The 22,808-nt window shown below is 45.1% G+C and overlaps 1 protein-coding gene across 3 annotated transcripts in view; it reads right to left on the reverse strand.

Annotated features, from left to right (window-relative positions):
• Positions 1–22,808, reverse strand: part of fat3a (FAT atypical cadherin 3a) — a 181,696-nt gene that overhangs the window by 51,029 nt on the left and 107,859 nt on the right. For all 3 annotated transcript variants that reach the window (XM_088382036.1, XM_088382035.1, XM_088382034.1), the window contains 7 exons: positions 18,524–18,720; positions 18,210–18,363; positions 16,969–17,202; positions 16,132–16,524; positions 11,552–11,766; positions 10,785–10,922; positions 857–1,000 (listed from right to left, as the gene is read on the reverse strand). In XM_088382036.1, the coding sequence (XP_088238162.1) occupies positions 857–1,000; positions 10,785–10,922; positions 11,552–11,766; positions 16,132–16,524; positions 16,969–17,202; positions 18,210–18,363; positions 18,524–18,720 (1,475 nt within the window). The remainder of the gene's footprint in view (positions 1–856; positions 1,001–10,784; positions 10,923–11,551; positions 11,767–16,131; positions 16,525–16,968; positions 17,203–18,209; positions 18,364–18,523; positions 18,721–22,808) is intronic.

The following is a 22,808-nucleotide window of genomic DNA, read 5'->3' on the forward strand; positions in this document are numbered from 1 at the left end:
AGGACATTTGGTTTCTTACCGGAAAAAAAGAAAGACAGCAGCAAAACACAAATGTTAGAAAAATAGCTATTTAGTAGACATGCTTAGACGTTGTTATAAAGTTATACATTTTGAGATGTAGATTTAGCTCTGTTCAGGCAAGATTTTACAAAAACAAATCAAACAAAAAAATAGGATATCAATGGACTTTTCATGAGGAGAGGTTTTAGACTACACAGTATCAACTAGTTGAATAGTGAGAGCGAGAGAGAGAGAGAGAGAGAGAGAGAGAGAGAGAGAGAGAGAGAGAGAGAGGGAGAGAGAGACTCAAGTAGAGATAAAATCACAGTGCACGTAACATTACTACGATATACCAATGGTAGTATCCAGCCGTTCATTTTCTACACAACTTTCAGCAGTCACATCAGGAGTCTCGTGCTTACCCAATCTTGTGTAGGGCAAATGGGAGACAATTCTCTGATTGTCCGATCAGGATTATTCACAGATGATGTGAGCGGCATATTGAGGTGTCTTTGGCTTTATTTCAGAAATAAAACTAAGACGTTAGTGTGAGGGCGCCACAAACTTTGTGTTTTATATATGTGTCACAAGACGTACTAACCATTTAATTTATGGGCCGTTCGGAGCCTAAAACATGGGAGGAAATATTACCTGACAGGCATATATTTTTGGGCATAAATAATAACTCCCTTTTCCCGGGTGAGCTATCATCATGCATCAGCAACCTTATTACTGCCTACATGAAGGCAGCACCACTGGCTTCTTTGCCAAGATGCTTTCAGTGCAATAATAGAAATGAAAAAAACATTACCACCAAATCCTAGTCTAAATATGTTTCTGTCAGCATGGTATTTACCTGGATCACAGTAGTGAGGTTGGCAGGTGAGAAGGTAGGCGGATTGTCATTGATGTCAGAGACGTCAATCTTGACCATAGCAGTGGAGGACAGAGGTGGCATTCCACTATCCAGAGCTCTGATGGTTAATGAGTAGCCAGGAACCTAAGTGGCACAAATACATTAAAGAATTGTATTGATCATGGTTTACTGTCAGCAGGGCCGGATTGGGAGATTTTTTCAGGCCAGGAGTCAGTTATGTAACCAGGCCACCCTGGCCTTGCTCACACGTGCATGTTCAAAAGCAAAACACATTTGTGTGCACGCACATGCACACAATCATTCTTTGGGTTTTGTTGTGGGTGGTACTGGAAAAACAAATCAAAATCTCTAGAATGAGGGCGAGCAAAATAATCAAAAGGTCTCTCTGAGTCTGACTGTGTCCTGAGTTGGCCTTTCCCTTGCACTGCTCCCTGGACTTGACTTGCCAGTATACCGTATTTTCCGCACCAAATGACTGGATTATAAGGCGCACTCTCATTGAATTTTTTATTTTAGAAATGATTTCATATATAGGGCGCACCAGAGTAAAAGGCGCATAAAATAGAAGGTATACTGCAACAAACAGAGGTTGACTAGGGTTGCAGTATGCATCTACGAGCAAATAACCAATGAGCCCTCTGTAAACAATCACGTTTCTCAAACTATCTCCTATAAAATGATCGGAACTCACTAAAGTTTGATCTAATGCATTGGTACTGCTTACCTATGTTTCCCTTCCATATCTATCCGTAAATTTACTCGAAACATTAACAGAGCAGCCTATTTTAACATGAAATAGCCTCGCGCGTATAGCAGCTATCATTATAGCATTAGCCACCCGCAAACTCCCATAAGCCTCAGCTCGCAGACTCCCATGAGCCTCAGCAAAGTGTAAACAATCGCGTTTCTCAAGCGATCTCCTATAAAATGATCGGAACTGACTAAAGTTCGATCTAACATATTGGGACTGCTTACCTGTGTTTCCCTTCCATATCGATCCATAAATTTACTCGAAACATTAACAGAGTAGCCTATTTTGAAATTAAATAGCCTCACGGGGACAACAGCTATTCAGTGACACCCCCTGACCACGTTTGCTGTAATGCTGGGAAGTGATGCGACCTTGTAATTTACTAGTTGTACTAAAACTTACTGAAACATTTTGGCACAGCACTGTGTACAACCAGTATGGATCAACACATTCATCAATTGATCCATATATAAGGCGCACCGGACTGTTGGCTTTTGAGAAAATGTTAGGTTTTTACGTGCGCCTTATAGTCCAGAAAATACGGTACCCTGCATCTGCTGGGAGTGTTAGAACAACCTGCATAATAATTATATTATCGACAAAAACACATTTAATCAATATTGAAAGAATGATATGGTTACTGTATTTTCCAGACTATAACTTGCGGGTTTTTTTTCCATACTTTTTTGACTTATACTCAGGAGCGACTCATATGTGATTTTTTTTCACAAATTTTTACTTGATCATTAACACTTTATTTACGTACTCGTATAGTTGATCGCGTCACATGTTATTTTCACTTTAAAACTGAAAGAGCGATCCAGGGCGCTTGCGTGCGTTGGCTCATGTTGAGCTCTTGATTTGTGAAATAAGGAGCAGGTTATCAAACCCATGTCTTGCCTGGTACTTTGGTAACGCTACAATATAGTTATATACGTAGATCTGTGGAATAATTGGAGCCGCCAACTGACAAGTTGGCTGACGTCAGCGCGCACGTAGGTCCGGAATCGACAGCTGTTTTTTTTTGTTGTTTTTTTGTTTTGTTTTTTGACACAGAGGATGAATATTTAATGATTTGGAGGGACACGGAGGGTTCGTTAAAATTGTTGTTTATATTACATTTATTTGATACATCTAGTCCGACGTCAGCGGCCCACGTACTTTCGTTGTCAACAGCTGTGTTTTGTTTTGTTTTTTGTTTAAGTGACGCGGAACATGAAGATTTTGATGAATTTATTGATTTGGAGTGACACGGATGGTTTGATAAAATTGTTGTTTATATTACATTTATTTGATATATCTAGTCTGACGTCTGCGGCGCACGTAGTCTTTCCGGCGTCAACAGCTGTGTTGTTTTTTTTTTTTTCAAGTGACACGGAAGACAGAGATTCTGATGGATTTATTGATTTGGAGTGACACGGATGGTTAGGGTTTCTTTTTTTGTCCCTCTCCGCACCGCCTGTTCTCTTCTTTTTACCACGTTCGAAGTCCGTTATCTTCACTTGCACCGCTCGCTAGCTACAGCAGCCGGCACCTGACATAGTAACACACCCCTTCTTCCACACGCGCTCTGTGTGGTTGATACGGACTGTTGGGGCGGGTGTTAATTGATATAAACCAATCGTCTTTCCCTCCTCACATGCTCCTGGCCTGAGTGGCCTCAGTGGCCTGTCTCTCTGATAGGCGCGCCGCCGCACCGGCAAAAAACAAACAGAGATGCAGGTCAGCAGGCCAATCCTAGGCCGGCGCTTCAGGAATACTCCCGGTTCTCCCGATGGTCAGTCCGGGCGTGACTGTCAGTAATGCCAACAAGGCAAGTAACTGGACAATGCCACAAAATATGACAACGTTGTCCCCTTTAAAAGGTAATGAATGTAAGACTTTCGTAATTACACAGTTTGTCCTGAGGGTTGTAGTAGAGAAAGAAGCATGATTGATTTGTCCAGAATTGTGGACGTAGAAGTGTCTTGGCAATTCATAATAGTTTACAAATTATATTAAACTATTTATACTAATCTTATAATACTAGAAAAAATGCTGTGGATCCACTCGACACGAGTTCTGGTCAGTCAGATGTGTACTACTACGGATCATGATTTTAATTTGTTCAATGAACTGATTTTTAAAATGATTCAGATTGTCTGCCTGCGCCACGATCAAATACAACAAAATCATGTTATACCACCTGTGCTACATGCTTGCAGGTAGTCTAAAAGACGTGCTTTTAGGTAGTCTAAAATTTAGTCTACTTTTTAAAACCAAATTGCAAGATATGCCAAAGGGTGCAGCAGCCGCATCACCCGGAACACCTAAAATGAAGATGGCCTTGTTTTAATGTTGAGTGCACAGGCACCTACCTACCAAATATTGGTCCTTAATTGTTTTATTAAGACTAGATTTATACTTTATAGAAATGTAACCAACATGAAAATCCGAGTTGTCTGTGGGTGGAAAAAGAAGACATTTTGAAGCTGAGAAAATGAAATCAGAGCCGTGAGAAAAAATAAAATAAAAATAAAAAAAAACCTCCGCGAGTCGTCACCTTATCGTGGTGGAGGGGTTTGCGTGCCCCTATGATCCCAGGAGCCATGTTGTCGGGGGCTTCATGCCCCTGGTAGGGTCACCCATGGCAAACGGGTCCTAGGTGAGGGGTCAGAAAAAGCACGGCTCACCCAAGCCCCTTATGATGAAAAACATAAATGGACTTTGTTTTCCCTCGCCCGGACGCGGGTCACCGGGGCCTCCCTCTGGAGCCAGGCCTGGAGGCGGGGCTCGAAGGCGAGCGTCTGATGGCCGGGCCTTCGCCCATGGGGCCCGGCCGGGCATAGCCCGAAATGGAAACGTGGGTCCCCCTTCCCATGGGCTCACCACCTGTGGGGGGGGCCGAAGGGGTCGGGTGCAATGTGAGCTGGGCGGCAGCCTTGGCGGTCTGATCCCCGGCTGCAGAAGCTGGCTCTTGGGACATGGAATGTCACCTCTCTGGCTGGAAAGGAGCCCGAGCTGGTGTGCGAGGCAGAAAGATTCCGACTAGATATAGTCGGACTAGCCTCCACGCACAGTTTGGGTTCCGGTACAAGTCCTCTCGAGAGGGGCTGGACTCTCTTCCACTCTGGAGTTGCCCACGGTGAGAGGCGTCGAGCAGGTGTGGGTATACTTATTGCCCCCCGGCTGGGCGCCTGCACATTGGGGTTCACCCCGGTGAACGAGAGGGTAGCCTCCCTCCGCCTTCGGGTGGGGGGACGGGTCCTGACTGTTGTTTGTGTCTATGCACCAAACGGCAGCTCAGAGTACCCACCCTTCTTGGGGTCCCTGGAGGAAGTGCTGGAGAGCGCTCCTTCTGGGGACTCCATCGTTCTACTGGGTGACTTCAATGCTCACGTGGGCAATGACAGTGAGACCTGGAAGGGCGTGATTGGGAGGAACGGCCCCCCTGATCTGAACCCGAGCGGTGTTCTATTGTTGGACTTCTGTGCTCGACACGGATTTTCAATAATGAACACCATGTTCAAACATAAGGGTGTCCATGTGTGCACTTGGCACCAGGACACCCTAGGCCGCAGTTCGATGATCGACTTTGTAGTCGTGTCATCGGATTTGCGGCCGCATGTTTTGGACACTCGGGTGAAGAGAGGGGCGGAGCTGTCAACTGATCACCACCTGGTGGTGGGTTGGCTCCGATGGTGGGGGAAGATGCCGGTCCGACATGGCAGACCCAAACGCTCTGTGAGGGTCTGCTGGGAACGTCTGGCAGAATCTCCTGTCAGAAAGAGCTTCAACTCCCTCCTCCGGCAGAGCTTTTCCCACGTCCCGGGGGAGGCGGGGGACATTGAGTCTGAGTGGACCATGTTCCGCGCCTCCATTGTTGAGGCGGCCGACCGGAGCTGTGGCCGTAAGGTCGTTGGTGCCTGTCGTGGCGGCAATCCCCGAACCCGCTGGTGGACACCGGCGTTAAGGGATGCCGTCAAGCTGAAGAAGGAGTCCTATCGGGCCGTTTTGGCCTGCGGGACTCCGGAGGCAGCTGACAGGTACCGGATGGCCAAGCGGAACGCGGCTTTGGCGGTTGCTGAGGCAAAAACCCGGGCGTGGGAGGAGTTCGGTGAGGCCATGGAGAATGACTTTCGGACGGATTTGAGGAAATTCTGGTCCACCATCCGGCGTCTCAGGAGGGGGAAGCAGTGCAACGTCAACACTGTTTACAGTGGGGATGGCGTGCTGCTGACCTCGACTCGGGACGTCGTGAGTCGGTGGGGAGAATACTTCAAAGACCTCCTCAATTCCACCTACACGCCTTCCATTGAGGAAGCAGGGCCTGGAGACTCTGAGGCGGATTCTCCAATCTCTGGGGTCGAAGTCACTGAGGTCGAACCTCGGATTCAGGAGGAGCAGTGTGGCTTTCGTCCTGGCCGTGGAACAGTGGACCAGCTCTACACCCTCGGCAGGATCCTCGAGGGTGCATGGGAGTTCGCCCAACCAGTCCACATGTGTTTTGTGGACTTGGAGAAGGCGTTTGACCGTGTCCCTCGGGAGGTTCTGTGGAGGGTGCTTCGGGAGTACGGGGTGCCGAGCCAACTGATAAGGGCGGTTCGGTCCCTGTATCACCGATGCCAGAGCCTGGTCCGCATTTCCGGCAGTAAGTCGGATTCGTTCCCAGTGAGGGTTGGACTCCGCCAAGGCTGCCCTTTGTCACCGATTCTGTTCATAATTTTTATGGACAGAATTTCTAGGCGAAGCCGAGGCGTTGAGGGGGTCTGGTTTGGGGACCTCAGCATCGCGTCTCTGCTTTTTGCAGATGACGTGGTGCTGTTGGCTTCTTCAGGCCGTGATCTCCAGCTCTCGCTGGAACGGTTCGCAGCCGAGTGTGAAGCGGTCGGGATGAGGGTCAGCACCTCCAAATCCGAGTCCATGGTCCTCGATCGGAAAAGGGTGGAATGCCCTCTCCGGATCGGGGATGAGATCCTGCCCCAAGTGGAGGAGTTCAAGTATCTTGGAGTCTTGTTCACGAGTGAGGGGAGGATGGAGCGTGAGATCGACAGGCGGATCGGTGCAGCGTCGGCAGTAATGCGGACCCTGTACCGGTCCGTTGTGGTGAAGAGAGAGCTGAGCCAAAAGGCAAAGCTCTCAATTTACCGGTCGATTTACGCTCCTACCCTCACCTATGGTCACGAGCTATGGGTCGTGACCGAAAGAACGAGATCTCGGATACAAGCGGCCGAAAGGAGTTTTCTCCGCAGGATGTCCGGGCTCTCCCCTAGAGATAGGGTGAGAAGCGCGGTCATCCGGGAGAGACTCGGAGTAGAGTCGCTACTCCTCCACGTTGAGAGGAGCCAGATGAGGTGGCTCGGGCATCTTATCAGGATGCCTCCTGGACGCCTCCCTGGGGAGGTGTTCCGGGCATGTCCCACCGGTGGGAGACCCCGGGGACGACCCAGGACGCGCTGGAGAGACTATGTCTCTCAGCTGGCCTGGAAACGCCTTGGGATCCCCCGGGATGAGCTGGATGAAGTGGCTGGGGAGAGGGAAGTCTGGGAGTCCCTCCTAAAGCTGCTGCCCCCGTGACCCGACCCCGGATAAGCGGAAGAAGATGGATGGATGGATGGATGGATGGATGGATGGATGGATGGATGGATGGATGGATGGATGGATGGATGGATGGATGGAAAAATAAAAAACCTGGCCATAGCGAGTAAAAGCATTTTGCAATAAAAATGTACAATGAGTAGCTGCAAAACTCTCATTAGCAAAAATATAATGATCAGGCTAGATTATGACAAAATTATAGAGATGAAAGTCCAAAATTCTCAGACATGGTAATGGTTAAGCTTAAAAAAAAAAACTCGGATCTCAGTCATGATCCCAACTGTGGAGGTAATGTTATGGCTTGGATTTGTGTGGCTTTTCCTTGTATGTGCTCATTAAACTGGATTGGTGATGTCTCGCATGTTGACAGCAGCAATTTAGAGGTCTACAAAACTATTTGGTCTTGAAGAACGACAATAAAAAAGACTTTATGCAGTTGTTACAGCAAAACGATTAGCAAATAATAAAGAGGACACAGTATGGAAAGTTTATTACTTCCCACCATATTAAATTATTTGTTTGTGACCTATTAGCAAAAATGTGTCTGTGAAAAAAAACATTCCTTATTTTACCTAGTAACAATTGTCACGATTCACCTAATCTACATAAACAGCCCTCCCAAGAGATTTTCCTCCCTTGAGTTGGAAGCTAGCTCTGTTTTTCATGGGCGGAGGGGGAGTATTTGTATTTGGTGATGTGACCACACATGCCTGCATGATATTAATTAACAAGTGGAATGTCGACTTCTAGATGAAGTACTGCCTCCATAAGAGAAAATACTCCAAATCTATGGGTGCCTGTTTTTTGTTCTTGCCAAACTCTGGTCTAGCAGACCTCACTGCATTGCAACTCTCTACCTCTGCACCCCTCCATCATGGAAAATAAAAAGTGTTCTTGGCATTGGCCCAGCAGTACAGGGGTGTGAGGTGAACACCAGTTCTTTTCCAGAATGTCAGAAACCTTTAATAACGACACCAGGGAATATGTATACGTTTAGTTTTTCTCTCTATTCTATACACATATTCTCAACAAGAAATGAAGTGTTGCAATCACATTCAACAGTTTTTTTTTTTTTTTACCAATAATGCTTTTTCCAGTTATGTATTAGATCCAGATGTAAATACAGGGGCCGGCAAAATGATCTGACACATTTGTAGGTTTAATAAAATGCAAATAAAAGAAACAAATTTTTTTTTTTTTCGAAAAGTACATATAATGCCATTTTGTTTGTTTTTGTTTCGTTTCGTTTCGTTTTTAAATAATGTTATTTTGGTCTTACCGCTGCCACATTTTCTGGAGTTCTGGCGGTGCGAGGTCGGCCGGTTGATTTTCGTTTCAATGTTGATCCACTGGCTTTGAAGTTAGTAACCCATGACAAGATTGTGTTTCGAGCAGGTACGGGATCATGTCTACCAAGTCTGAAGATCAGCGGAACGCTCGTTGTGTTGCAGTTACAGATTCGTTCTTGATAAATGTTTCCACAATGAAAGCGCGATGCTCATCGGTCCAATTCATGTTACCAACTGAAACGAAACAATATAACATTATTCAAAAACGAAACGAAAATGAAACGAAACCAAACGAAACGGAATTATATGTACTTTTCAAAGACAAAAAAAACCCGTTTTTGTTTCTTTAATTTATTTACACTTTATTAAACCTACAAATGTGTCAGATCATTTTGCCCGACCATGTACATGAAAATACAATCTGAAACATGGATGTTTATTTTCCTCATTGCAAATTTCTGAAAAAAAGACAATTAGACTCACTGTTTCAATTTCACGGATCGGATGGAGCAGGGCGGCCAAATGTAGTTCGGACCAGGGTTTATTGAAGGGAACAACGAACAGACTCGGCAGACTGACATAACTTACTAACAAAACCAACAACAGGACTGGCCGACGACGACGTGAAAGAAAAAGACATTAAGACAACAACACAATGATCCAACTTTGAGGGGCAGACAGGACTTATATACGTACATGACAGGTAACAAGAGGCAGGTGAGAATAATCAAACTAATCACGGGCACACAGGAGGGGCGGGGCAAGCACACAGACAGAAACCATGACAACAGACATTATAGTATATACAGATAGTGGAACGGCTGGGGACGAGACGTGACATTCAATGCGTTTGGATGAAAGGATATAGCATATTGCATTTCCAGAACAGTAAAGATAGTTGTTGTCGTAAAATATAATGGACTATAATTACACAATATATCTTAATTTCAAACAGCTGTGACTTGTTTATTGCCTTGTTTTAACAGTGAAGGATTGTTTAATACACACATGCACGCACACACACACACCACACCACACACACTGATGTGCTGCACAATGCTCTACAGACAGTAAGGGGGGTGTTTTTTTGGTTTATTATTTTTACTAGACTGAGAAATAAAAATAGCGCTAATGAAGTACAATGAAGAGAAATGCCAATGCAGCAGCATAACAATATGAAGAATATGATAGCGACCCACATTTAAACAAATTATTTAACATCCTTGGTCTGCTTCTGAAAAGCAGAAACAAGGAGTATGAGGGAGTGGTAGAGGGGAAGCAAGTGCTATAAGAAATTGGAGGTGAAACAGGTAAACACAAACATCTATTCATTAACACTGACAACCACGGGAGAAAACAATCACTCCATTGTTTTGTGCTATCTCAGACACGTGCAAACACACTAATCCACACAAACCAATGCTCATTGTGTGATAACGTCTAAAACACTTTCATCAGCCTAAAGCTTTGATCCCACCCACCCAACTTCAAACTCCACTCATGTGGCTCATGGACCACACTCATGAATACTTTATCGTTAGAATCTGAACATTACTGAATTTCTCAAGCACTTCAGATGAATAGGAGATGACGAAGTCACTATTCATGCCAGAATTTACTGAGCACATGTGTGAGACTTTCAGATAATTGTTTGCCTGGCTTTCCTGGTTGGGTGTGAATAATTGCCATCTGCTTTGAGATTCATCCACTCCAGAGTTTTTAATTGGCTGTCTCCAGGAGCATTTGGCCAGCAATTAGATCAGATTAGATCAGATTTTCTCTGTGTTTAACTGATAATTTTTAGCTATTATGAGTGTGTGTTTGGGGCGGATTGGTGGCACACTGGTTAGGACGTCCGCCTCACAGTCAGGAGGGTGCTGGTTCAATACCACCTCCGACTCTCCGTGTGTAGAGTTTGCATGTTCTCCCTGTGCCCGTGTGGGTTTTCTCTGGGCACTCCGGTTTCCTCCCACATTCCAAAAACATGCTTGGTAGGTTGATTGAGCATTCCAAATTGCCCCTAGGAGCGAGTGTGAGTGCAAGTGCGGATGGTTGTTCGTTTCTGTGTGCCCTTGCCCTGCGATCGGCTGGCAACCAGTTCAGGCTGTCCCCTGCCTACTGCCCGATGACTGCTGGGATGGGCTCTAGCACGCCCGCGACCCCCATGGGGACAAGCGGTATAGAGGATGGATGGATGGCTGGCTGGCTGGCTGGATGGGTGTGTGTGTGTGTGCGCGTGTGTGTGCGCGTGTGTGTGCGCGTGTGTGCACATACGTGTGTGTGCCCTTACTGTCTCACGGTCCAGATGCTTGTTGACCTTGACGATCCCGCTAAGTGGGTCAATGAAAAACTGGTTGTCTCGGTCCCCACTTACAATGGAGTAGAGGATGGCCCCATTCAGCTGACTGTCCATATCCTCTGCTACCAGCTGCAGAGCACGCATGAACACACACAAGCACACGCACACACACACGCACGCATGCATGCACGCACACACACACACACACACACATACACACATGCACACAAATTTAGCAGCACTTCTACAATTTTTGACCATTATTTAATTATAAAGGAAGATTTTTACAATACTTATGAAGAATAGTTGTATGAGGCTAATTAAAAAGGTGGGCATTGTCCTCCATCCCTAAGTTTCCATCCCTATTTCAGCCTCTCTCAGTCGGGCGGTCTGAGTCAGCCAATATTAATTGGGCATAGCTTTCAATGTTAACCTGTGTTAGCGGTTCCACATTTAGGGATAATTAACAAATCATTTTAAATTTGCACCCGGTGCGAGCCACATATTGTGACAAAGAGGCCTTACTCTAATTCATGCATAATAAAAAAGAGAGAGAGTGAGAAATCCTGGTCGATACAATGTATCATCATTTACAAACTAACAATGATGAATATGTAACATTATTGGCTAAGTAACTACACCTCATATATGATATTTCTTGAGAGAAAGTTTTTTTTAGTCGTACCTTTAAATGCTATGATAATGTGGTGGAAATTAATCACAATGTCTTGGTTAAAAAGGTCATGAATTGATCATACCTGTACAACAGATTCTCCAATGGTGGCATCCTCTGACACAACAGTTGTATACAGGTCACGGCTGAACATGGGGGCATTGTCATTGACGTCCGTTACATTTATGTTCACTGTAGTAATAGCACTCAATGGAGGTGTTCCCCCATCTTGAGCCTCCACTGTTAAGAAGTAGTCCCTGCAAGTTTCATAATCCAGGGCCTGGGCAACTAAAATGGCTCCTACACGGAGGTGAGCAGAGAAAAAACATGACATACTGCAGCACATGGGTATTAAAATTTAACTAGAACATACAATTTCTGGAGGAAATGAATAATGAAATTCTGAAAGTAAATATTTGGAATCATCCATCCATCCATCCATCCATCCATCCATCCATCCATCCATCCATCCATCCATCCATCCATCCATCCATCCATTTTCTATACCGCTTGTCCCCACGGGAGTCGCGGGCGTGCTGGAGCCTATCCTAGCAGTCATCGGGCACGAGACGGGGGACACCCTGAACCGGGTGTGATTAAATGAAAAGATGAGGAATGATATAGTAGAAAGATTTAGAATAACAGAATGGGTTGGAATGACTGTCACTGTCAAATATTTTCTGCCACTATTAAATCTTTTCAGAATTGATTATTTTATAGTTCATTCTACAGATCAATCGAACAATCCGATAATAATTAATTTAGCATGAAAGTGTTTTTTAAAACTGTATACCCAAGTACTGTTTATTAACCAACCAGTGTTGTTTATTTGGTATTGTTTAGTAAACAACAATTAAACAATATCACACAAGAGTTATTAATGTTGTACTGCTCATCAAACTTTTCTAAACTGATTTTGTTACTGGTGTGGTGATTGTTTAGTGAAGTAAAAGCAGGTGTTTGCAAATATCTTGTTTTGATTAACCACTAAAGATGAAAGGTCTATTTTCATGAATGACTAGACAAATTAATGAATAATTACTTTTGAGAGGAAGATTTGCAATTGGTTAATGCGGCTAAAAAAACAACATGTTTACTCGACCCGCTTCCAGCCAAACTGTTTAAAGAATTATTTCAAATTTTAAGACCGTCCGTCTTAAATATAATTAATCTGTCTGTCTCCTCTGGTATAGTGCCAACAGCCTTTAAAACCGCTATCATTAAACCGCTACTTAAGCGACCAAATCTCGACCCGGACTGTCTCAGTAATGATAGGCCAGTTTCAAATCTCCTATTCATAGCAAAACTTCTTGAAAAAATAGTTGCGCAGCAGCTTATTGATTACATGGTCGCCAATAATCGATATGAATCTTTTCAGTCTGGTTTTAGAGCTAATCATTCCACCGAGACAGCACTTGCAAAAGTGACTAAAGATCTCCTCATAGCTATGGATTCAAACACTTCATCGGTATTGATATTACTCGATCTTAGTGCTGCCTTCGACACTGTAGACTTCGATATTTTATTAGAGTGCCTTAAAAGCTGTGTTGGTATTTCAGGGTCAGCACTACGCTGGTTCTATTCCTATCTATCAGACAGTGGTCCATGGCAATGCGACCTCTGAGCTCTATAACGTTACGTGTGGTGTTCCGCAGGGATCGGTACTCGGACATATTCTATTTAATATTTATATGATTCCGCTTGGGGACATAATACGTACATATAATATTAGTTTCCAATGTTACGCGGCTGACACTCAATTATATATGCCGTTTTCGATGACAAAGCCGCGGGACTGTTGTAATCTTGAGGCGTGCCTTGCGGAGATCAAGCAATGGATGTCTCTCAATTTCCTTTGTCTTAAGCCAGATAAAACTGAGATTCAAGATTCAAGAATTTTTATTCGCCATGTTTGAGCATGCCAAACAAGGAATTTGACTTCGGTACATCACAGTCTTTTGATAATTGGTCCAGATTGTTATCACCACTTATTTAAGGAAACCACTATAACTATGGATAACCGTACTATCACTCAGAGTGATGCAGTAACTAATCTCAGGGTAATAGTTGACCAAACACTCTCCTTTCAAAAGCACATTAAGAACATAACTAGAATTGCGTTTTTTCACCTTCGTAATATTGCTAAGATTCGTCCGATCCTCTCGACCGGTGATGCGGAAACTATTGTACATGCGTTTATTACATTGCGCCTGGGCTACTGTAACCCATTATTCTCTGGTCTTCCTAAGTCCAGTATCAAAAGTTTACAGTTAGTACAAAATGCTGCTGCAAGGCTGCTGTCACGGACAAGAAAATTTGATCACACTAACCCAATATTAGCCAACTTACATTGGCTCCTGGTCCACTTAAGATGTGACTTCAAGGTTCTTCTATTAATCTATAAATCATTGCATGGCTTAGCGCCTTCATATCTCGTCGACCTAGTTGTTCCTTACGTTCCGTCTCGTAACCTCCGCTCACAAAACGCTAGTATTTTAGTGACCCCGAGAGCCAAAAAAATGTCTGCAGGGTCTAGAGCAGGGGTCACCAACCTTTCTTAAACCGAGAGCTACTTCCTGGGTACTGATTAAGGCAAAGGGCTACCAGCTCAGTGGCCTAGTAGTAGAGTGTCCGCCCTGAGACTGGAAGGTTGTGGGTTCAAACCCCGGCCGGGTCATACCAAAGACTATAAAAATGGGACCCATTGCCTCCCTGCTTGGCACTCAGCATTAAGGGTTGGAATTGGGGGGTTAGATCACCAAATGATTCCCGAGCGCGGCACCGCTGCTGCTCACTGCTCCCCTCTCCCCCAGGGGATGGATCAAAATCACAGGATGGGTTAAATGCAGAGGACAAATTTCACGACACCCAGATGTGTGTGTGACGATGATCATTGGGACTTTAACTTTAACTTGACCAGTTTGACACAGATTTCTGAAATAGCCAATTTGCTCAATTTGGCTTCCACTATGTGTTATTATTGTCATTTCCAGTTCACATGTAAGTGTGATTTTAACAAGAATAGCAAACAAACATACAGTCAAACATTGGTTTTTGACCACAATCCGTTCCAGAAGGCGGTTCGAGAAGCGAATCGGTCGAATTCCGACTCTATTTTCCCATTACAAATAATGGAACATTTCTTAATCCGTTTCAAGACAAAAAAAAACCTGCCTTTTTTAAGCATTTTTTCATTTGCGCATATTTGTCCGATCACGCAACTGCAGCGCACTGCCGAACGCGCAACCGTAGCGTGTTGCCCACCGCGCAACTGCACCGCGCTGGTCGCATTATTGTGACAGAGCCGTCGCTGAAATTTTGAAAATATTTTTAAAGTCCTGATGTACTTTCCAAAATGTAAGTGGTCCTACGTGTGCAGGGAGCTTAATTTTGTCCGATCGCGCAACCGCAGCGCACCGCGGAACGCGCAGCCGTAGCGCGTCGCCGACCGCGCAACTGCACCGCGCTGATCGCATTATTTTGACAGAGCCGTCGCTAAAATTGAGAAAATATTTTCAAAGTCCTGATGTACTTTCCAAAATTTAAGTGGACCTCAGTGTGCAGGGAGCTTAATTTGGTCCAATCGCGCAACCGCAGGGCGCCGGACGCTCACTGTCACATTGCTTTAAGAGCGTCTTTGTGTTTTAGGATGGCTTTACTGCTCCCACTTGCTTTATTTGGAGGAATGATTAGGGGTTAATACAATCCTCAAAGTAACAAAAACACAATAACAACAGAGTCAGTCGGCATCCGGGCCACGCAGTCGGGTTTTCTCGGGTCTTCCTGGCTCATCTTGCGAGGTTTGACCGCCGAATTTTGTTCGACAACCGAAGCAAAAAAATCTCGAATTTTCCGATTTGATCGAGAACCAGGACGTTAGAAAACCAAGGTTTGACTGTAAAATAAATAGATGCAGCTCACTGACAAGTGCCGCTATTTGAGCTAATAGTCCTGCGGGCAATTCATGCGGTCCTCACGGGCGACCTGGTGCCCGCGGGCAACGTGTTGATGACCCCTGGTCTAGAGCATTTTCTAATCGGGCTCTAGAGCTTTGGAATGCCCTGCCAATGGATATTATAACTGCTACTTCAGCAGAAACATTTAAGACACGTTTAAAGACACATTTCTATGATATGGCCTTTAATTAACCTGTAGTGGCCGATTCGGCTGGGGTTTGTATTTTCGCTCCCCCCAAAAACCCGAAGCCATTCATTTACAAATGTGATTGCATTTTAGTTTACATATTTAAATGTTCAGATATTAAGAGTGATAGACAGTTTTTGCATGATTTGAATGAGGCAAAACAACATGCTTTTTCTCTCGAATATATTGTTATCATAATTATATAATCATTTGTTTCAGATGTAATCATTTTCTGTATAAAAAGTAAATTTGGTGTTCAAAAAGTATTTTTCAAACTTGAGTCTTGAAAAAGAGGGGGTCGTCTTATAATCACGGTTGTCTTATATTCGGGCCAACACGGTAATTTGATAATCGATTAGTTGTCAATTAATCTATTTTAATAATAATTTGGAATGATATTGGGGAAAAGTGTGCACCATGTTTGTGAAAATGTGAAATGATATAGAATGTATAAGCTACAATGCACTGTCTCAGGTGTGTCACAAGTGAACCAATACCAACAACAGCACTTGTTATACTCACCAGAAAGAGAATGGATACTGAACTTTCCATGCTCATTTCCTGATCGTATAATGTAGGTAATCTCAGCATTCGTCCCTATATCCTTGCTGGCGGCATACACCGTGAGCATCTTGGTGCCGACTGGCACATCCTCTGGGATGGTCACCAACTGATCACGACGTTCAAACACCGGTGGATTGTCATTTATGTCCAATACAGTGATTGTAACATTGATCAATGAAGAAAGGGGAATAGGTGAACCCTCATCTGATGCGCGGACTATTAACTGATAAGATGGCTGAATCTCTCTGTCAAGGATGCGTTCAAGTACCACGATGCCTGTTGACTTATCAATAGAGAATGAACCATCAGCAGAATCTGCCAAGGAGTAGACAACCGTACGCCCTGGACCAGCTGCAGAGAAAAAAGAAGTAGTTTTAGTAATTTTCCAGTTGGACAAAAAAAGTTTTGAAAACAATAACAACAAAAAAGTAGAATGACATTACTACTCCAAAGAACTCAAAAACTAAAACCATAGATAACATACATCCATCCCAATTATCCTTTCAAATGTGTAGGTGCAGCCTGCATCCAACATCTTCCATAGCAAAAAGTGGATTGGGCAATGAATGAATATTTTGAAAACTACCTAAAATATTCACTGTATACTCTAATGCGATGAGAAAAAGTTTTTGGGGGGGCTTTTTTTTTTTAGCATAACAAGTCATACATATAAAAAGCTGGACTTCATTGTATAGCTTTACGGACTATTGCTATGGGTGTTGGATATGATTTAAGAGACAGAGGAAAAAAGTAGCAGCATTTATGAGTTACAAGTAATAAAATTCAGTGAATCACCTTCATCTGGGTCTATGGCTTGGATGCGAGTGAGAAGGGCTTTAGTAGCAGTATCTTCATATACTCTTGCTGTATAGTGTGGTAGGGTAAAGACCGGTGGGTTGTCATTCACATCAGTCACTTCCACCCACAACTCAACACGGCACCACTGCCCACCACCATCAGTTGCCAGGGCAACCAGCCAGTAATTAGGTGTCACCTCTCGATCCAGAGCTACAGATGACTTGATCTCACCTGATGAATGAAATTATTAACAGAAAGTGGAATAATAACAGATAGAAAAAATGCGTATAGTGATTTGTATGCACATGTGCATAATTAAAGACTATTAACTTAGGCCATAGATTTTACACACTAACTCAAATTAATTTGAGCTTCATTTCATATAAATACATACAGTAAATGCACACTGTACACACAATGCAAAAGTATGGAGCGTTGATATATCCACACTATGGGCTCTATAGTATTCGTAGAAGGTGCTTGAGCGTAAAAAATGGCACATCCTGATTTTTGTGCCAGTGCAAGCCTTGTTTCACCTGTTTTGGTATTTGGTAGAACGTTTTGAGTTATATTGGGTGTTCTGAAGTACCATGCGGACCTGACAAATTTGTTTGGCTGGAAGTAATTTAAAGTGATGCCACATCCAACCGTTGGTATAAATAGGCCATGTTCAAATGGAAAAGTAGCTGGATTTGTTTAAAAAAAAGTTTTTATTTGTAGTTAGTTTTTTCTTCATTATTAAGTCTTTTTTAAATTCACCTAGTCTTAATTAGGGTTAGAGCAAGTTTTTTTTTTATTAGCTTTTCTTTTGGTGGATGGTGGCTTCCAAGTGCCCACTTCTCCATGCAGATCATTGATCTCCATGGTCAACGTTACATCATTCACATGTGGAGGGCTGCCTGCAGTTCCTTTTAAATCAGAATCAGCTTTATTGGGCAGGGTTTGTGCATGCCAAACAAGGAATTTGACTCCGGTTGATCTGTATTTTTCACAGGTTGACCTCCTACATGGACTGTGAAGGACGACCCCTCTCAGGCACCAATTTAAAAGGGAATTAGAGGAGCTGCTTTGATTGAAAAATATCCTTTTATAAATGCACCGTGCTGTGCTTTGTGAAAATACCAAAACAAGGTGTACTTAGTCTCCCCATGTATTTAGAATGCGCCTTCCGCTAGAACTGCACTGTGACGAAAATAGAGCGTTCCATCTATGTATATATAAGCTGCATTCATACATACCAGTGTCTGGGTCGATACTGAAATCATGTGATCCACGGCCATGCAAGGAATACTGTATCCAAGCACTGATGCCCACATCTTTATCAGTGGCACCGACCCTTAGCAGCACACTATTCACTGGGATATTCTCTGGAACAGATGCAGTATAGCGTGCCTGTGGACATACATTCACAAACACACACACAGCCCTCGGATAAAATATTTTATGAATTGACATCAGCTTGCTACATTCAGTCTAAAATAATTTATAGTCCATCCAAATCCAGTGGATCCAATAAACAAAGACAGTGGCCAACAGCAAGCTTGATCGTCACCTGGTCACAGATGGGTTTGTTATCATTGGCGTCCATCACTGTGACCTCCACGGTTGCTTGGGAAACAAATAGTCCATCGCTTGCAGTGACATTAATAATGTAGAGGCTGTGTTCCTCCCTGTCCAACTGCCCTTTCACGTACATTTTCCATTCACCCTGAACTAGACCCAGCGCAAACACCCCACGATAGTTTCCACCTGTAAAACAGAGAAACATACAGCAATCAATCTGGTTTCTGAGTCTTGGTCCATACAGAATTCTTTGATAATTACAACTGATCAGACTATACAAGCAAGTATTCTGAACAGTATTTTATGCTAGTTTATCATTTATTACTAATACCGTGGACAGACATGATAGTATGTAAATAATATAATATATGCATGGTTTACAACATAATCAGGGTTATTTAAACAGAGCATACTAACAAGAAATCATGGAGAAAGTACAAATTTTAGAAAGTAAGGAGCTTGCTGTTTCAGTAACAATAAATGGCAAAGCCTAAGAAAATCACAAATGAAAGAGTATACTGTATAGGTTTTCATGATTCCATTACAACAATGATTTGAAACACAGGTACTAGTCATACATATTTTGGTAGTTTCCCGATATGTGTGGAAAATGCAGACCGCAGTGACGGGCTAATTTATCTATTTTGGCAATTTCATTCCTCATTCTAGTAGGGCTTCTATTGTGTTCCCATCAAATATATTCATTACTAAAGTCAAACTAACATGTTTTTTATTACAATATGTTAAGATCTATAGTTTTTCATGTGACATAGGACTTTGGCTTGTCCATAATAATGAGTGCATGGGTTCCTCAGTATCAACATAGTCTCAAGTGCGCTAATCATTGTTGTAATTTGCCATTCATTTATTTAAGGTGCCACAATCTGGGGGTGGTCTCAGGGTGCTACCACCTCGGTTGTGGGTCCCATCCCCAGCAAATTTCCTCGAAGTACCCTTGAACTCATGGCGATGTGAATAAGCTGTTGTTTTTTATCAAGACTACATATAGTACAGCGATCCCTCGCCACTTTGCACTTCACCTTTCACGAATGTGCTACTTCGTGGGTTTATACGTGATGGGAGAACGGCATTTAAATACACGCTGATAACGTGGGGTGTCTCTGAGCAATGTGCGTCACTGTGGACAAACGCGGGAAGCGCGGCAGCCAGCCTGTCATGACCGAGGCAGGACAACCACGTGCAACACGGACTGTTTATTCAGAGAATGGGAAAAGAGGAAAAGGGAGGCTGGAACGTCAGCAGAACAGGTGCACGAGGCGACTGACAAGCCGGTCAGCGAGCTCGCGTCGTGTGTCGTGGTGGCATTTCGTTACACAGCAAATCAGGCAAACGAGAATCGGGTGGCAGGCGTGCGTGTGTCAAAGCAGATGAAACAGCGAGGACTGACAGGTGATGAACGGCGTCTATATAAATGCCCTAATAAGCGGGTAACACGAGACAGGTGGTGGCAATCAGCACCGATTAGCACATGCAATACCGTATTGGCGACGGGTGCCCCGAGGTCTAGCGCGGAGGGCGCTCAGCCGGCCAGCAGGGCGCGAGCGAAGACGTGACAGCCGCGCACAAGGGAAAATTGCACCGCCGCACAGAAAGTGTCAGGACAGCGACAATTACCGCTCATAGCGTGGGGAGTGCCTCTATGAAATATGCTTCACTGAGGACAAGCGCGGGTTACGTAGCTGGCTGCTGTACACGTTTCCTACGTGCGCGGGACACCGGCAATGAGCCCTGATAGCGGGGCGTGCCTCTGAGCAATGTATGCACATTCTGCGGACGTGACAGAGTTCAAGCACAGGAGGCGGCAGCCGGCCACGCGCACCAATCGGTGCAGAAGGAGTGAAAATATCACGTGTTTGTTCTTTTGTTTACTGTAAAGGTAAAATACATGCACAAAAGAGTGTCAGAATGGTTATTAAGGGAATGGGAAAGTTTATGTTGCGTAAAAGTACTGGGAAGGGTTTAAAAAGCTGATAACACTATTCATCCATCCACCTATCTTCTTCCGCTTATCCAGGGTCGGGTTTTGGTGGCAGCAGCTTTAGGAGGGACACCCAGACTTCCCTCCCCCCAGCCACTTTGTCGAGCTCATCCCAGAGAAACCCAAGGCGTTCCCAGGCCAGCTAAGAGACATAGTCTCTCCAGCGCGTCCTGGGTTGTCTACGGGGTCTCCTGCCGGTGGGACATGCCCAGAACACCTCCCCAAGGAGGCATCCAGGAGGCATTCTGGTGAGATGCCCGAACCACCTCATCTGGCTCTTCTCAATGTGGAGGATCAGCAGCTCTACTCTGAGTCCCTCCCAGATGACCGAGCTTCTCACCCTATGTCCAAGGGAGAGCCTGGACACCCATTTCGGCCCCTTGTATCCGGGATCTTGTTCTTTCGGTCACGGCCCATAGCTTGTGACCATAGGTAGGAGCGTAGATCAACCGGTAAATTGAGAGCTTTCCCTTATGGCTCAGCTCTCTCTTCAGCATGTTGGACCGGTACAGAGTCCACATCACGCCCGACGCTGCACCAATCCGCCTGTCGATCTCACGCTCCATCCTACCTTCGCTCGTGAACAAGACCCCGAGATACTTGAACTCCTCCACTTGGGGCAGGATCTCATCCCCGATCCGGAGAGGGTATTCCACCCTTTTCCGACTGAGGACCATGCACTCAGATTTGGAGGTGCTGACCTTCATCCTGACCGCTTCACACTCGGCAGCGAACCACTCCAATGAGAGCTGGAGATCACGGCTTGAAGAAGCCAACGGCACCACGTCGTCTGCAAAAAGCAGAGATGCAATGCTGGGGTCCCCAAACCGGACACCCTCAACGCCTCGGCTGCACCTAGAAATTCTGTCCATAAAAGTTATGAACAGAATCGGTGACAAAGGGCAGCCTTGGCGGGGTCCAACCCTCACTGGGAACGACTTACTGCTGGAAATGCGGACCAAACTCTGGAATCGATGATACAGAGACCGAACCGCCCTTATCAATTGGTTTGGCACCCCATACTCCCAAAGCACCTTCCACAGAACTTCCCAAGGGACACGGCCGAACGCCTTCTCCAAGTCCACAAAACAAACGTGGACTGGTTGAGCAAACTCCCATGCACCCTCGAGGATCCTGCCGAGGGTATAGAGCTGGTCCACTCTTCCACGCCGGGACAAAAACCACACTGCTCCTCCTGAATCTGAGATTCAACCTCCCTACAGAACCTCCTCTCCAGAACCCCTGAATAGACCAGGGAGGCTGAGGAGTGTGATTTCGCTGTAGTTGGAACACACCCTTCGGTCCCCCTTCTTAAAAAGGGGGACCGCCACCCCAGTCTGCCAATTCAGAGTCACCGTGCCTGATGTCCACACAATGTTGTAGAGGCATGTCAGCTAGGACAGCCCTACAATATCCAGAGCCTTTAAGGACTCCGGGTGGATCCCATCCACCCCTGGGGTCTTGCCCCCAAGGAGTTTTATAATTACCTCAGTGACTTCGACCCCAGAGATTGAAGTGTCCACCTCAGAGCAATCTTCACTGTAAACTATGTTGACGGTGCTGAGACACCAGATGGTGGACCAGAATTTCCTCGAAGCCGTCCGGAAGTCATTTTCCATGGCCTCACATAACTCCTCCCATGTTCGGGTTTTTGCCTCAGCAACCACCGAAGCCGCATTCCGCTTGACCATTCGGTGTCCACCGGCGGTTTCGGGGGTTCCCGCAATGACAGGCACCGCCACCTTACAACCACAGCTCCGGTCAGCTGCCTCAACAATGGAGGCACGGAACATGGTCCACTCGAACTCAATGTTCCCCGCCTCCTCCAGGATCTGGGAAAAGCTCTGCCGGAGGTGGGAGTTGAAGCTCTTCCTGACAGGGGATTCTGCCAGACGTTCCCAGCAGACCCTCACAGTACGTTTGAGTCTGCCAAGTCAGACCGGCATCTTCCCCCACCATCGGAGCAGCTCCGCCCCTCTCTTCACCCGAGTGTCCAAAACATGCGGCCACAAATCCGATGACACAACTACAAAGTTGATCATCGAACTGCAGCCTCGGGTGTCCATGTGTGCACTTGGTATCAGGACACCCTTATGCTTGAACATGGTGTTCATTATGGACAATCGGTGTCAAGCAAAGAAGTCCAATAATAGAACACTGCTTGGGTTCAGATCGGGGGGGCTGTTCCTCCTAATCACGCCCTTCCAGGTCTCACTGTCATTGCCCATGTGAGCATTAAAGTCACCCAGTAGAGCGATGGAGTCCCCAGAAGGAG

The sequence above is a fragment of the Syngnathus floridae genome, chromosome 7 (genome assembly GCF_059516105.1).
Source record: "Syngnathus floridae isolate MCC-2025c chromosome 7, RoL_Sflo_1.0, whole genome shotgun sequence".
Taxonomy (NCBI): domain Eukaryota; kingdom Metazoa; phylum Chordata; class Actinopteri; order Syngnathiformes; family Syngnathidae; genus Syngnathus; species Syngnathus floridae.